General features: G+C 40.2%; 1 protein-coding gene across 1 annotated transcript; it reads left to right on the top strand.

Moving 5' to 3' along the window:
* Positions 1–453: 453 nt before the first annotated feature.
* Positions 454–15,050, top strand: tbx21 (T-box transcription factor 21). The gene is made up of 6 exons (XM_079577414.1): positions 454–1,220; positions 10,414–10,568; positions 11,075–11,196; positions 12,893–13,051; positions 13,751–13,812; positions 14,123–15,050. Exons 1-6 carry the CDS (start codon positions 664–666, stop codon positions 14,922–14,924), a joined length of 1,857 nt encoding a protein of 618 aa, XP_079433540.1. The 5' UTR covers positions 454–663; the 3' UTR covers positions 14,925–15,050.
* Positions 15,051–17,351: the final 2,301 nt, after the last annotated feature.

The following is a 17,351-nucleotide window of genomic DNA, read 5'->3' as shown; positions in this document are numbered from 1 at the left end:
GATAAGATAAGATAAGATAAGATAAGACCATTTAACCATTTATTAGGTGAAACTTGCGGCTACTGGAAAAAGTGCATTAAGTCACTGGCATAGACTGTATACCGCCTGTATAATATATTATATATTTACGCGCATCTATATGTGCGTAATTGCGCACAAATTTGCTTCACACTTTATTACATTTTTTGTGTACAGGCCACTTATTTACAAAAAAGATGCAGCCATATAGTGTGTGACTATTTTGTTATTATTAAATATTTTTGTATTCATCACATGTAGCAATTGGTTAATTTTCTAAAGGAACAGCCTGTAGGTGCCCTGACTGAGTGCTGCGATGAACCAGGGGCTGGCCCCGTTAGAAGTGGAGCCTATCACCGAGCTGTACAGCCGCGGACACACCTCCAAAATATCACCACGCACGAATGTATATATCACTCAGTGGGACATGTGTCCAACTCAACACTGTCTCAAACTCTACACGGAGTTCATAACAGTAGGACATCGGGACACCACGTGACTGTGTGTGATCTGAAGTGAAAACTTGGAGACAGAGATATGTCCAGAGCAGCGGGGCGTTTGCACGGACACAAAGTGCTTCTCTGAGTGTGTTCCGCTGGACGACAGACTTATGACATTAGAGACAGGGGCACAGCGAAGCTGCAAATGGGCGGCATAGGCGGGAACCTCTACCTCAGCATGTTGAATGGGACTGAAACACAAACTTTTGGAAAGAGTCCTGCTGACATTCACCTGCACCGCAGCGCGAAGGACCTGAGTGACTTCAAAATGGGCATCCAGGAGCCGCGCTTTTACTACACGGACGGGGTCCAGGGCGGACAGGACACTTTGACATTACCGTTTCAGTCTGAACAAACTATGGGTGGATATGCAGGGCAACACACTCGGTTTTACGGTCAGCCCCTCAGCAGCTGTCCGTACGGAGAAGTGCGGAGAAGTGGGATAACGGGACACGCGCAGGGATTCATCCCCGGTGCGCCACCGCTGGGAGATGGGTTTTCAACAGGAGGCAAAGACGTTTACCACTCCTCCTCTCCTGAAAGTTACTCCACCAGCTTCCAGCACGGGTACCAGCGGCCACCGCTCTACCCTTTACCTGGGCTGCAGGTCTGCGGAAAGACGCAGGCGCTGCTCAATAACTACCCGCTGTGGGCCAAGTTTCACAAGTTTCAGACCGAAATGATTATCACCAAACAGGGCAGGTAAGAGGCAAAAAGGCAACGAGCTCGGGTGTTAGGCTACAAGGTCAGCGCTGTTGCTTTTTCTTTCTAAAAGTTAGCCTTTTAGAAAATCCAAAAAGCAGTTAATACCATGCGTCATGCATTAATTCTTTGGAACTGAAACTGAAACATACGTTTTTGTGTTTCTCAAAAATTGCTCATTTGAATTGCTCTAAAAACTAAGGCGCTTGTAAAAAGTTTTACGCATGGCTTACTTTCAGTTGCCTATAAATAGGCTTCGTGAACTTTACGCACGAATTTGATGGTCCATGTTATTGATGACATTGTGTCGTGGACTAGTGCATGCTTATGTTTTTAGGCTATAGTCTTTACATAATCAGCAGGACGATGCCTTCATTCTTTGCTTTACATTTGCTCTTTATTACTCACAAGACAAACATTTCTTTGGAGCTATCGGCCAGTTGCAATTCAACCAAAATTATCAAAGAATTATTTCAAAAATAAAATGAAGGCCTACTTCTACATGTTACCATCTCAAAGGTAGCTCACATTTTTGCTTCTGGCTCCAAGTCAGTTGAAGCAGAGCCAAGAGATGATGCAGACACAGACGCCTCTGCCTGACCTCTCAACTCTGCTCACCTCCCACGGCACCAGTCAGTCAAGTGTTTCAGACAGTGGTAAAAACGACTCATCTCGAATCTGCGGCCTCTGGCTTCAGACATTGGCGTGGTGTGTCGCCACTCAAAATCTATTTATTGTCGAATTTGATCTATTCTATTTTGTATCTTTTACGATTGTAATTTGGGGTGAAGGCCTAAACATTTGAACTTCATCATCTTCACAATCTAGAATCAACGAATAGCCTATCACTAGGTCTAAATGTATGTAATTTATGTAAAGGATTTGTTGTGGAAAAAAATGCCTTTGTGGCCAGAGAAATGCGTTTGACAACTATAGGCTAAAGCTAGTCTATTAATAAGACACGACTGGTTTGAAACACTCACATTTTCCTTGAATTAAACCACGTTTTTCTTTTTTCAACTCGTCACTTGACTTTTCACTCTAAAAATAGCCACTTTCGTTCTTGCTTTAAACTCGTGCAATCTCAATGCCACATATTTAAATATTGATAACGCCGGGGACGGGACACGCCGCGCACGAGGATGTGGATGAATGAGGGCGGAGGAGTCGCCGCTGCTGCCTCGCTGCTGCCGGGGCCCCCGCGTGGGTCACTGCGCATTACGCTCGCGCCACGTCGATTGGCATTAATTCTCTAATACGACACACTTGATTTTGACAGAAGGTTTCAGGCCATAGGTTTCTCATGGCGCGGATCTGTGCACAATATACAGACGCGCTGTCACATTATAGGGCACTGATATACGTGCACTGACGCGACTTGTAACCAGACAGCAGAACGTCCGGTAAAAAAAAATAAAAAAAAATGCACGTACAGCAAGTTTTTATGCGCATTTAGGTCACACCGCATTTTTCTCCACCTTTTTTATTTGATTTAACTCAGCAACATCGTGCGTAAAAGCGCCACTTGTACTTCCCTTAAAGTGATGTCAAATTAAGGAAAGCTTTGCAGAGGTGTCACCTGCAAGTAAGCAACAAACCACAATCACTTTGTTTTTTCTTTTGTCACATCCTTTAAAATTCACACCGAGTTTTGTCTGGGGGGGGAAAAAAGTGGCATTGAGGTAAACTAAATATTGTTTTCAGTGCGAAGAGTGAGGAGCGAAGCCTGTATAGTCTGAAGCCAAAAAGCTACAAGAAATGTACAGAAACACAAGGGTCAAACCAGTAGTGAGTGAGTTTTGGCCAGGCTGCGGTGAAAGCGCCTTTGAAGTACAGGAAGTCAATGCTACTCCTTTTTTTTTTCACTTTCCTCAGCCTTCTCTGCCAGTATAGTCGCTGGCTGCACTGCCTGTCAGATCTCTCAGATGTTATGAGCATGTATCACACCTGAGCTTTGAAATCTATGGGCCAAGTCAGACAGACCGGTGCAGCATAAAGGAGCAAAAGCAGAGCCACATCTCCGTCTCAACGGTGTACCGTAGGCTACAGAACAGCCAGACGTAGTGCCCTTTTTAGCAATAACACCAACAGCATATCAAGTCAAAGTCTCACACGGTTGCCGCTGTCTAGACTCATGTAAACAGAACAAAATCAAAGTTGTTACTCGATACAGCTTCGATATAAGATAAATAATTGCTTTTAACCTTGACATTGAGTTATATGCTTAAGGTCTTTCTCCAGGCAGTTGTATAAAGCACCCTATTTATTATTAAAATATGTGTAGCATGAGCTAAATAACTAATAGAAAGGTTATTTCCAAGCATGAGTCAAGAGTCATTAAGGAAAATAGTGTGGGTGGTTCATGGATGACAATTATCACGGTGTTAGATTAAAACAGACAATCTGATAAAAGACAATCTATTTAGTTCAATGCGAAAAACGATCTTCTCTTATTCTTATTAGATTAAAGGTTATTTGAAAAACGTGGCTCATTGCATGTCAGTGTATTGGAGGAAAAAGCCGATAATTTATGCTGTTTAGTTTTAACGTGAGGAAAGCAGAACCACGACTGTTTTTTGGTATTAGTATGACTTCCTCTTCAGCTGGCAATAGAGTCAATGTTGTATTTCGCAGAAAGTAGTGCCACTTCTGACCAGCTTGCTCTAATGTAAATAACCTTTTTAATGGACTTGTGAGTTTGGTTGCTTGAATAGAAAGATTATTTTCCTTTTTTGTGATTTTCATTTTTCATATAGTCTTATTACTACTTAATAAACAGTGCGTTAAGGGAGGATTTTACTTTTGCCAACACGATCGTGGCATCCTTTGAGAGTAAGTCGGGCTAAAGTGTCATGTGAAACGGTGCCGTGTCCCGGAGCAGCTGGAGAGCGGGAGGTCTTGCGCACAGATGATCAGGGGAAAATGCTCGGTGACAAAAACCGAACTTGAACTCCTGTCTGTCTCAATCACTGGTCGCTCAAGTAGACCAGCACCTCTGCCCACCACCTCTGCCCACCACCTCTGTCCCTGCACCGGGGCCGTGGGCTCCTCTCTGTCGCTCCCCCTCTGCACACCTGCTTTTGATATTGTAAATGTCACCACCTCTGTGTTTTTTTCTGAATTACTACAACGCTCAAGTATGGTTTTCTCAAATGTTTTGGTAAATCTGTAACATTGATTCACCATATAGCCACATATACAAATGAGTACAATAGATTATCTGATGCCTTCTGTCCTGTATACAGCATATTAGAACAGCCGGCTCATTAGACACACTTTCACAATTAAATGTTGAAAATTGTAATGAAAATAAATAAATGTTATATAAAAAATATTACAATCTGTAGCTAAAATGAGGTTTTATGTGGGTATCAGTTTACCAGTAGTTGCATGGAAATAACCTGGTGCTTAAAAGTGTTACATTGTTATTATATAATGGTCACAGGACACATAATTTATTGTACATATGACAAAACCCAGTATTTAAGACTTGACATGGCTGCAAAAGGCAGTACTACCAGCTATCGCGTGTTATTTTCATCCTATTAGCATTAATAGGATGCACATGACCGGGTAATCACGTTAATGTGCCGTAAAGTAAAGCAATTGTTTTATGTTTTAAGATCAAATGTGCAGGTATTTTGACAACTGGCTTCTCAAGTTCCCATGAGGTTATTTCTGTGGGTTTTTTTCTTTTTCATCAAGACTGTCAGTACTCACCATAATCCTAAAATGGCAAGCCACGACCCAAATACGAATTGTATGTCTTACATATATATATATATATATATATATATATATGAAGTGAAATACAGTATTTCTTTATATTTTAGTATAATACAGCCAAAACAACCATATTTTATATTTACAGATTCAGATGTTTCTGAGAAAGAAAGAAAGAAAGAAAGAAAGAAAGAAAGAAAGAAAGAAAGAAAGAAAGAAAGAAAGAAAGAAAGAAAGAAAGAAAGAAAGAAAGAAAGAAAGAAAGAAAGAAAAAGAAGAGCATATTTGTGGCTACATTTCTCGTATTAATCGAGTGTCAAACAGCTTCAGTGCTACTGTACTTCTGCACATCTCCACCGCTCTAACCACGTATATGCACTGCACGCTAGCTTAACTTTGAATCTCTCTTTCTCTGTTTCCTCAGAGCCAACCTCCAATGCAAACACCTGCCTTGTTGTGTTTTCTTTGAATTCCCCTCAAAGAAGTTATGATTTCTTATAAAACCTTGATTTATCAGTGAATCTAGCTACAGTAGTGCGACAACCACTCATTCATTCAGCGTTTCCATCCATAAGAGTAGGTGTAGCGGCCTGACTTTGCCGAGAGCAGCCTAGTTTCTGCTTTCGCTTGTATTAGCGCTGGAAGAGGAGCCTTTTCACCTGTTCTTTGCGAGCCACCAAAGAGCTGCAGCCATGATTGTGTTTCACTACGAGAACTATGATTGATTGTAAAACAGGACTCGCCGTGTTGCCAAAAGACCCAACTGGGAGCGCTTAGTGCACGGTTTGTCTTACAGCCGGGATAGAGAGGTAGAAATTCAATATAAAGCAAATGCATGATGCCACATACGCAGTTATACAGAGTCTGCGGATAAACTTAGTGTAACCATAATGAAGTAGTTGTATCCAAAACATGTGGCACCATATCATCTGCCGTGGAGCTTACATATATTGGTTTGGCATAGTCTTTACTACGGCGAGCTCGGGACAAAGGCTGCACAGCATGTCGCCATATCACTGTCATCGCAATATATGGCGTAATTTACTCTATATTAGTAGTTACAGCTTGAAAAATGTGATATGTTTGTATTAAATATTACTGTTTCATGAGTTACACTACTTTGAGTTACTTTTGAGTTACTTTTGGGAAAATATAAACTGAAAAGAGCAGAAGTGCTGTCAACAATTTCCTTTTCCTTCATTATCCCCACTCTCCCGTGTTGTGTTTTGACGACATTATCAACAGACTGCAGATCTCATACACCAGTGTCCAACATGATGTGGTGCTGCATTTTATTTGGGGGCATTTATTTGTTCATACTTTTAAATGCACTTGTAGCTAGGGCTGTCACGATAATTGCTATATCGACTTATCGTTCAATAAGTAGCAGATAAACGATACATTTTTGGGCTCGATATTTATCGTCTGTAAATTTATTAACATTCCACCCCGATTTTTTCTTATAAAACTTTTATTTCAAACTGAAGCAAATTGAGTTACATTATGTTTCATGTTTTTTGCAGCTTGTGAGATATTTTAGGATGTGATGATGCACCTTCAGAACAAAGGTTTACTGTCATTTTTATGCCTGAGAGTTGACAAGTATCGTTAAAGTCAATAATATCGTTTATCGCGATACTTTCCTGCGTCAATATATCGAAATTCAGATTTGTTTTTGTGACAGACCTACTTGTAACTTGACTTACTTGAAATGTAATGACTAATATATTCTCATAGTTTGTTTCAGTAACATGTTTGTAGTCCTTAGTTGCTGAAAAAAGTCATATTTTTGCAGCTTTTGTATTACATTACCCCAACACCGGAAGCTACAATATATCGCAAAATCACAGAGGTCGTCCTTCAAAGTCAATCTAAAACAAAAACACATGGTTACATAAAAATGTGCAGTTCACGTTTCCCTCATATATTTCTATTTTAGCATCGTTTTGGCCTTGATTTTGTTTTTTGTTTAGTTTTTGACACAATTCATGAGATAAACAAACTGATTTCAGTTTTTGCTTGAACATACTGTGTTTAAAAGGTTTAGTAAAATATTGCAAAATAGAAAAAGACATGCACATCCGAAGTCAGGTGAGGCTTGTGTGCTGGATCCAAAAGTGTAATTGAGAAAATGAAAAATGGTCCACACACGAATTGCAGCTCCCAAACAATATTCTTAATGTATGGCAAAAATAGGCACATGCGCTTATTTCTGATGAAGCGCATGTGCCTCGAAACGTCACAAATTGTGTAACTAAAGATTACAAATCTTTTGGGGACCCTTTTTCATTTTCTCAATTACTAAAATAATGCAAAATATCGTCATCACAATATGCAAGACAGTTATTGAGTGTCACATTCTTCTCATATTCTGCAGTATTACTCACAAAAGTACTCAGGCACAAGATCAATGCATAGTAAAGGCAGTGTTTTCTTTTTGTTCCTGAAGTGCTCGACTCTACCTTAAAATCCCTTCAAAAATCCATGCAATCTCTTTCCAAAACAACCATATAATTTGTGTAATTTCACTGCCTATCCCGATTTGTATTATCTTTACTCAGGGTTGCTTAAGGACTCTCAGCTAAAACAAAAAGACATGGACTTTACCATCCAGGACAAGCCCTGCAGGTGTTAGCGTGTTAGCCATAGCCTCCATCTCCACTGTTTACACACCTCACTAGTTTTACACCACTAAATGACCGGAGAGCTTCAGGGGAAACACGCTGAATATAAAGCAGATTCATCCTGGTCGACACAAATTAAAGCTTTGGGCACATTGCTAAACATTTATTTAACCTTTGTTGTGTCCAGAAGCATCACTGCCAAAGGTTTATTAGCCTTTTTGTATTATAATAAATAAGCTGTACATCTTCTTCTCTTTATCTCGGTTTGGGACTTTTTTTTGGTGCTTCTCTTTTTTTTGTCACTTCTAAACATTTGATCCGCATCTGGAAAATAAATTAACACGTTGTTATGGATAGATTAACAGCAGCTGCCCTCGTGTAAACCTCCATCAAAACACTGTTGTATTGTTTTGCTGTGTTGTGCCAGTATAAACGAATGGGCACTGGCCGGGTCACATGATCAGAGTTTCCAGTCAAATACCTTGTCGCCTCAGGAGCCTTTAGGCTGAAACCTAAACAGCTGGGTCAGAAGCTAAACAAGTTGCCCTGGTTCAAAGCAGCCCATATAGATCTGTGAGTGCACCACGAGTTCAGATTGTATAGGCTTCATGTGTAGAAGTGAATCATGCTTTATAATTGGTTTAATGTTATGGAGCTGCTGTGAATGAGGAACAACACACACTGCCCGTCCATTGGTACAAAACATAGATATTATTATGATTAGACATTATAATCGCAAAACTATTTTCTTTCATACTTTCATACTGTCATTATAATTACTATATCGACTTATCATTCAATAAACAATGTATTTTGGGCTCGATATTTATCGTGTATACATTTATTAGCATTTCCTCCCTATTTTTTCTTTGTAAAACTTTCATTTCTAACTGAAGCAAATTGGGTTAGTTTAGTATATTATGATGCACTTTTAGAACATGTCATTTTTACGCCTGAGAGTTGACAGTGTCCAGTATCGTTAGAGTCAATAATATCGTTTATCGCGATACTTTCCTGCCTCAATATATCGTGACAGACCTAGTATTATCACATCTCCAAAAGAAAAAATAAGGAAAAGAAAATGCAGGATTTAGTTCATCTCCAAAGATGCTTGAACAGAATTTAATCAAAAATCTCAATGGAGGAGAATGATTTAATCAATCAGAAATAATAAAGCAGAAAATATTTTGAATTTTTCATGAAAAGCAGAGGGAAGTAGTATCTCAATTAGTTAAAAATGGAAATTGAGTGGAACATGTAGCCAACCAAAGCATGAAAACAAATAGAAAACTATGCTTATGAATCTTTATGAGGGGGTGTATTATGTTATGTTTTATTCTATCTGTGTGTTTTCTTAAGTCTCGATGAAACACTTGAAATGGCACTTAAAACGTTGAAACCCTTCAGTAGGTGATACACCATCATCGTGCCCGTGTCTGTGTGTCTCTGGTCTGTACGTTGAACTCTGAGCCTCCAGCTGTGCTCCTGCGGGACGTCCTGACCTCTCTGTTACCTCGGCTCACTGAAGGCGTCTGTGATCAAAATAAGTCCAACGCGTAACGCCCCGATCGGGACACACTGCCGGGACATCTTTTATTAAGAGCACCATTAAATATTCACCTGCTCTCGCGCCCCGTCGCCCTGCCCCCAACATCACCACTTTAACTGATACTGCAGCTGCCGTCGCCACTCTGCAATCAATATTATCCATTTGCTCCACAATTGAAAGCAGTTAAAATGAAATTAAAAGTATTATAGCTCCACTTTTATGCTATACTAATTTATTCCCCTTTTATATGTAATGTTATGTGATTATTTAATAATCCTCTAGTTCTGTGAAGCACTTTAATGACTTTGTACAAATTATAAATAAACTTGCTTCCATCTGTTTGTAAAATGAAATAGTAGCTATTAGGTTTGAAGATCAAGCACATGCCGTATTTTAGAAGAGAAACTTCGCACATCAATTACCACAGGCAGGTGCGTAGGAGATGAGGGTAAATCCCAATCGAAAAAATAAGTAGTGCATTAATCACGAATAAATCACATCATATACACACTCCTGTATCTGAGCACACACATCGCCTTAAAGAAAGCACTTGTATTAACCACAGGAGTCTCCAACCCTTTTACTTTGACACTTTTATGTAACGAAAGCGACAGAGAGCTGCTTGTGCATCAAAGAGGCTTGTCTTTCATTTTGTCCTCATACTCTACTTTATGTACTGAAAAGTTTCCAGATTCTGTTCAAAAGGTTCAGCACCCAAAGAAAATGTGTCTAAAATGTGTCTTATCGAGCACGTGTGACCGAGATCCCCGTTATTATATAAGCTGTTGGGCTTTTCCCATTGAATTATGAAACTGTGAATATTTTGGTTAGGGACATGTGAGAAAATGCTTTCGATTTAAGTGTTAATAATCATTATTAACACGATTAATTCTGATTAATCGAATTTCACTAAAGATCAATCGACAGCACTAATATATATCTATGTTTCTTATAAATACTAACAGAGCTCGGGTCGTCGAAATAAGATAAGATCAGATAAGATAAGATAGCCTTTATTGATCTCACAATGGAGAAATTTACGTGTTATATTCAGCTCTTAGAAACACTCTGGGTGTGCAGGAAATGTGAGGAAAAAAACAATTAACTAGTAAATAGACTACAAGCAAATAGACAACAAAACCGCTAAGATTCCTGGTGATTCCTGTGATAATAATTTAAAAAAAAGTTTGCTAGTGCCCCCTAACATGGCAGGTTTCCATTGTAACCTTTGTGTTAAATGAATTGAATATTACCCATATCTAACGTTACACATGTTGTTTTTTTTGTCTTATTGTAGGAGGATGTTTCCGTTCTTGAGCTTCAACATCAGCGACCTGGACCCTTCGGCGCATTATAACGTCTATGTGGACGTGGTTTTGGCCGATCAGCACCACTGGAGGTACCAGGGGGGCAAGTGGGTCCAGTGCGGCAAAGCAGAGGGAAACATGCCAGGTATGTACACAAAGAAACGCTAAGAATACTATTATTGTTTTTGTCCTTTCTATAATTATACATCATGTTTGAGACAATATTTAAAAACTTTACTATGTGTTTGATGCATAGGTTTTTCCACCAACAAAAACAGTGTTACATCATCTACAATGAGTCTCGTCATTGTTCAAAAAATCCGAGGTTTTTCAAAGCGGAGTCTCCCTTTTCACACGTTTGAAAGCTGGTGAACCGAAACATTATTTGTCTGTGATTTTTTTTTTTTATTGAAATGAATTAACGAGAGAGGTGTGATGACACTTTCCAGGTGTTGGTTGAAACTGTGGTAAAGTAACATCACAGTAATACCTAATCGCACCGTAACGTAAGGCAGGGATTTAAATAGGCTGTAGGTTAGCAGGTCATTGCGGTGTCAAAAATATTTCGTACAGCATAAAATCTGTGTCATTGTAAAATTGTGCCAGTGGATGCTGTTTAAACTTTGTGCACGATTAACTTCGCCCTCACAGGAAACCGTACGTACATGCACCCAGACTCTCCCAACAACGGCGCGCACTGGATGAGGCAGGAAGTGTCTTTCAGCAAACTCAAGCTCACCAACAACAAGGGCAGCACCAACAATGTGGCACAGGTATTGGTCTATCTCTTTCGCCCTCTGATGGTGGTGATTTTTTTAGCACTTTCTTATACAGATTATTTGTTCACCATTGCTCTCTATCACATTAGCAAAAAACAAACAAATATCTAATCGAATATATATTGAGATTAACACTTGCTCAATGGCCAGATGTTGATAGATTTCTATTTTGGCTGAAAGATTCTTGCTCTCACCAGCCATTTTGGATAATTGCCTTTATCTGAACATTAGATATACATTATAGTGTACACTCTACATCAGGGGTAGGCAAGTTCGCTTAGTGGTGATTTTCTTCATTATGAATAGGGCTGGGTACTGTTAATTTTTTCCCGATTCCGGTACTTCAACAATACTTGGTTTTTGATGCCGATACCTGAACGATACTATACTATCATATAGAACCATAAAACAGATTCAAATCATTTGAATTTCAATTGATTCATTTTCCTTCCATTTCATTTCTTTTGCATTTGTATCATTTGTTTGAGGTGAAACAACCAAGAAAGCTCCTTTGACTACAAAAGAAAAAAACACTTGTTTTTCTTATTTTTTAGCGTTAGAAAAACAAAAAAACACGCACGTTCAGTCTGAATTAGTGTGCAGGATGAAAGTAGAACAAAAGGATGAGAAAAAAAGTGTCCGCCCAACTACTGTATATATAGCTCATTACACCATATGTATGGTATACACCAGGGGTCACCAACCTGGTGCCCGTGGGCACCCAGGGGCCCTTTGGGGCATGTCCAGTAGCCCTTGGAGCTTTTTTTAAAGTGTAAAACACTTCATTTTCTTGAATGTAATTCTTAAAATTACAGTTATTTCGGTTCTTGTGACTCAGTATGAGTTTAAAATAAAGCTATTTTAATATAATATGGGGTCAATATCCTATAAGTGAACAGTGTACGTTTAAGTCTTTAGGATTTGTTTTTAACTGGTAGCCCTCGAACAACTTAATATTCTTAAAGTAGCCCTCAGCTGAAATAAGGTTGGTGACCCCTGGTATACACATACGATGTAAGTAATAAATACTTTTTGGGAGCTATATAGTTGTGCGGACACTGTTTTTCTCATCCTTTTCTTATTTAACAAAAAAAAATATTTTTTCCCCTAAATTTACCCAATTTTTTCAGTTTTCCCCCCAATTTTTCTATGTCTTTTTCCCCAATTTTCCTCCAATTTTAAATATTTTTTCCAATTTATTTTCTTCCTACATATTTTTTGGTTTTCCAATTGTCTTCCCTTTTTAAAAAAAAATGTTCAACTTGTGTTTCACTTTTTTTTCCTTTTGAATTTTGATGGCCAACTGCATCAAATGGACTTTTTGGTACCTGCTTTCGACACTTTTATTTTCTCAGTACCAGTAGTACCTTTTTTTTCTATAACCAGCCCTAATTATGAAAAGTGTGGTATCTTTCCTAGATATATGTGGACAGTGACAGCATATTCAGCCTTTTAAGGGCACTTCAACAAGTATTTGAACCCTAATTTGTATCATATTATTTCTTAAAATCATTACAGGTTTCAAGCTGAAGGGCTGGACTTTGCCTTACATTGCCTACCCCTTCCCTACACATACACTTTTAATTTGTATTAGTCATAAGTTTCAAGGCAGAAACACCTCGCGTTGAGAACACACATCATCCAGTGGAATGGAGCACTAATCTGGATCTTTGTGTCTCTTTCCGACAAGATGATCGTGCTGCAGTCGCTCCACAAGTACCAGCCGCGTCTGCACATCGTGGAGGTGAAAGAGGACGGAACCGAGGACCCCTTCCTCTCAGCGAAGGCCCAGACCTTTGTGTTTCCAGAGACGCAGTTCATCGCCGTCACCGCTTATCAGAACGCAGATGTGAGTCACACCACGGGCAGGGGGCGCTGATGAGGAACATCAAGGTCCTCAAACTCGCAGAGTATTAACTAGCTTACGGCATCGTTATCAAATCAGGACAATAAGAGTTAAGAGAATTATTTGGCACTTATTATGAAGCAACAGTACTTTATTTTCCTTACTCTCAGACAGTTCAGCATAATAGGAGTGGACACACGGGGTGATTGTTGTCGTCATGGGGACCACTTAGCCAGCACTATCAAGAACTGTTAAATACATGTTTACCTTATGCATAAACACTACTTAAGTTGTACTGTATGTCTTGATGAGGGTTTAGTTGAATGATTTATGCCAGCGCTGGCTCTGGTTAATGTATGGCACTGTCAATAATGCATAGAACCTAAATTATGCTGCCTCAAGTACATACGTGCAAGTGCATACTGGAAGTTCATCCAAGTGTCACCTCACCTTGACTTACCCCAGATTGTTTTTTAAAATAATACTGGAAGACATTGTACCCCTCACAATCCAACATAACTATCTATATTTAAATCTAGAGCTGAGTTTTAGATATGTTTTCGAAACATTAACGCTACTAAAATAACGCTGTATGATGAGTAATTATTGTGCTTTGACGTCTCTTGTTTCTTCTCTCCCTTTTTCCAATGCCCTCTCTCTGTCTGCGCCTGTCATTGCCCTCCTCCTGTTCCTACTACACAGATCACTCAGCTCAAAATAGACCACAACCCCTTCGCCAAAGGTTTCCGAGACAATTATGACACGTAAGTAAAGCCAAATCATCATTAAGTGTTTGGCGAAGTTTGTATTTAGAAATGGTTTGTGTCTGCTTCGTATTACGCGGTTATCCGAAAGTGTTAACATTAGTGTGTCATGCTTGTTTAATTCTTCTTTAACATTGCAACACGTCGCCTCTTTAAAAATCATCTTCAGTTTAATAACCGCTCTGCAAATCACACGCGTGGAAAGTGAAGCGACAGGGTGCTGGATGTTTGACAGCTTGAGGTTTTGGCGCAGGAAATAACACCTTCTTTTCCCCGTTCCTCTCTCTCTCTCTCTGCTGCTCTGTCACAGGTTATATGCCCCGCCCGAATCAGATCGCCTCACACCATCTCCGTCTGAAAACCAGCAGCTGTTGGCGGGAACATGTTACCCTCCTCAGGGCTACCACCTCACAGATCAGTACATGAGCCCCTTGCCCCAAAGCCGCTTCTTCAGTCGGGACGCTCTGGGCGGCATGGCTCAGCTTCCCAAGGACCCCTCCCACTCCTCGCCGAGCCCGGGACCACACAGCCGCTGGTACCAACCCCCAAACCGCCTTGACTTCGCTTCGACGTATGACGGGGACTTTTCAGGAAATGGTTTTTACAAGCCGTTCCCCCTGCAGACATCAGCGCACCATCCCCTCAGTTATTACCCCGATCACGCGTTCGGAGCGAGCAGCGTGTCTGTAGCGAGTGCTCCCACGCCGGGATGGGGCGCCAACCGACCCTCTACCCAGTTCCTAAGCCATCCCAGCAAACCTCCGACAAGCTTGGGCTGGTTCAGACCCATATCGTCCTCCTCCTCCTCTTCCTCTTCCTCCATGTCGCCCGGAAACCCAAGACTACACCCGCCCTCCCTCCTGGAGCCCCTCCCGCCCCCGTTGCATCAGGACAAGCCCAAAGACGGCGGGGTGGGGGAGGAGACCTGGCTCGAACCGGCGTCTGTGAAATCGGCTGACTCTGCGGACTCGGGCCTGTTTGAAAGCGGGGTCTCGGACAATAAGAAAAGGAGGACGTCACCGTACGCGTCCAGCACAGAGAACTCCCCACCGTCCCGCACCGGGGAGGACAACAACAGTGATGCAGACTATTACGGCTACTACACCCACTGAGGACATGAAACATAAGCCTATTTTGGTGTCTATATTTGTGTTACATTTTATACAAACTCAGACTATCAGCCCATATAGTGTGCCATGATTAAATGCTAAAGTCATGCATTATAACAGCCTGGCCAGTCAGACTTAGTCACTTTTGTCACGAGTGGAGTTGGTCTGGAATCCATGCCAGCTCCATCAACTTCTAAAGAATGCTCATTGTATTAATTGTATTGGAAGAAAGGTTTAAACTCCAATTTAAATGATTTTTCAAACATTACAGACTGTAACTCAAGTTGTTTTGTACAAACTAGGGATGACTGGTCAGGCACATGCAACTCCTCTGACTTTACCATCGAAAAATATCTCAAGTCTTTGTCAAAGTGTCAAAAGGTAACATAAGTTTTAACGATTGATGTCACAGTTTGTTTCCCCAAACAGGCCGAGGTGAAGTGACTGGTCCTGCCCCATTGTCCTAGAGGCACATAAACACCTGCGACTTTCCAAACGTGTAAATTTACAAAAAAATGATCTTTATATCTCTATACCTGACAGTCGCCCTGGGGAAATTGTCTCTTCTTCATGCATCAAATGTTTTTGTCTGTCTCCTGTCGACCCCTTTTATTCTTAACCATTCAGATGTAGTCAGTGTTGCCTACCACAAAATGCTTCTCAGTTCCCCTTCATAATTTTACAGTAATTATAAATTACCCCCTCTCATGTGGCTGTGTTAGAACTGGCTCCTACTAGTGGTGAGGGAAGAACATTGCACGTTTGTAACAAGATTTAAAAGGGATTCTTGAACTTAGGTTATCAGGTGCTGTTTAATAAGATTACTTTAAATTATCAGTCGACATTAAGATTACCAGAAAATAAATTTAAAACACTGGAATCCTGATTTTAAATTACCGACATCCTAAAAATACTGCCCCTCTAGTCTTTTCAATCCACCATCCTTTTTGGACATGGAACTGAACAGTATGAGCGACTAATACTAACGCATATTGAGTCCCTTACGAACACTGCCCACTCCAGTCTCAGTAATAGCATCTGGTGTAAAAAGAAAATTGCCAAAAATCACCAAGCAGCTGGTTTGCTGTGGCTTCCTGTGATGAACAGTTCATGTAGCCGACAAGCATCTGCAATAATCAATGTAACATGTGGAGCTTATGTGAACCATACATGACAAGAAGCAACTAGAAATTTTAAAAGATGGGAAATACTGAAGAATAGTTGCCTTTTGATCTGTGTATTCGGATTTATGTGGAGAAAATTCTTATTTTTGTTTGTGTTTAGAGGAACCAGGGTCTGTCGCAGCACATGAGAACATTTACAATCCTAAAACCCTCTACTGATTTGGACTTCCCTTATTTTACAAACATGTATAACCATAAATACCGGTATAAATGGGGAAATGTCTATATCAGCAGCTGGCAGTAGCAGTAGCAGGTGACGTGTAAATGCGGGTTTGTTCGAAGCGGCCGCATTTGTAGGTAAATAAACAAGACGCTGTCGCCCTCTGAGCAGCGACACAGGAAGCGAGAGTGGCCAGGCGTCTCCTCTCTGGGCTCCAGCGTGAGGTGACACATGCTGCAGCTCAGTGACAGAGATCAAGTGTGATCAGAGAACTGCTCTTCACCCAACGCAGGTGCCCCAACTGCCCCCAACGCCACTGCGGGGCAAAGAACCGCAAACAACAGGCTATTCGCAGTAACATATATATATTTACAGTGGGTTCAGGAAGCATTCATACCCATCTTTTATCGAAGTCGGATACTGAAAACATTCAAATGATAAGCAGTTTTTTTCCTTTTGAAAGTCCTACAATAAGGCTTATATAGAGGCTGTACCTTTGTCTGTCATGGGCAATAAAGTGAATTTCACGAATGTTCTAAAACAGCCCCACTAAGCTTAAAAGCAAAGAAATTGTCTTTTACAGGATTCAAACAAGCCCTTGAATTATTATTATCATTATTTATTTATTTTCCCAAAACTTTGATTAACTTATTATTTATTTTTGCCCATAAAATGTTGTATGGACTTTTACTTTTTCCTGAACCCACTGTGTGAACAAAAGACTCATATGCCGTCAACTACTGAGGACATGACATAATGATGGGTGTTCGGAAACAGTCATCAGATAAATGTGAAAATGTATAAAGACGATCAACCTGAAAGTGTGCACTGTAAAATGTATCTTATTTCTTGAAAAGTGTCTCCAACCTTTTTATTACTAGACAATCTGTGTGACAGAGAGGTCTATTTCAAAAAGCAATGAATTCTTGTGTGGCCATTTAAATGCTGAGAATGGTATGGTATGATTGGACCCACCCATGTAATTTATGCATCATATTTATTATTTTTGATCTGATACAGTTATTGTGAGAAATCAGTCAAATATAAGTTAAGTGCAATTCACACATTTGACTGAAACCCCAAAGT

Source organism: Gobius niger (genome assembly GCF_951799975.1).
Source record: "Gobius niger genome assembly, chromosome: 19".
Classification (NCBI taxonomy): domain Eukaryota; kingdom Metazoa; phylum Chordata; class Actinopteri; order Gobiiformes; family Gobiidae; genus Gobius; species Gobius niger.
This window is presented reverse-complemented; position numbering and strand designations above follow the sequence as displayed.

Bases quoted from the DNA above. Each gene is read 5' to 3' on its own strand.
- tbx21 (XM_079577414.1), top strand. From the start codon at position 664: ATGGGCGGCATAGGCGGGAACCTCTACCTCAGCATGTTGAATGGGACT. The intron at 11,197-12,892 runs GTATTGGTCTAT...CTTTCCGACAAG, and splicing joins GCACCAACAATGTGGCACAG to ATGATCGTGCTGCAGTCGCT. The intron at 13,052-13,750 runs GTGAGTCACACC...CCTACTACACAG, and splicing joins CCGCTTATCAGAACGCAGAT to ATCACTCAGCTCAAAATAGA.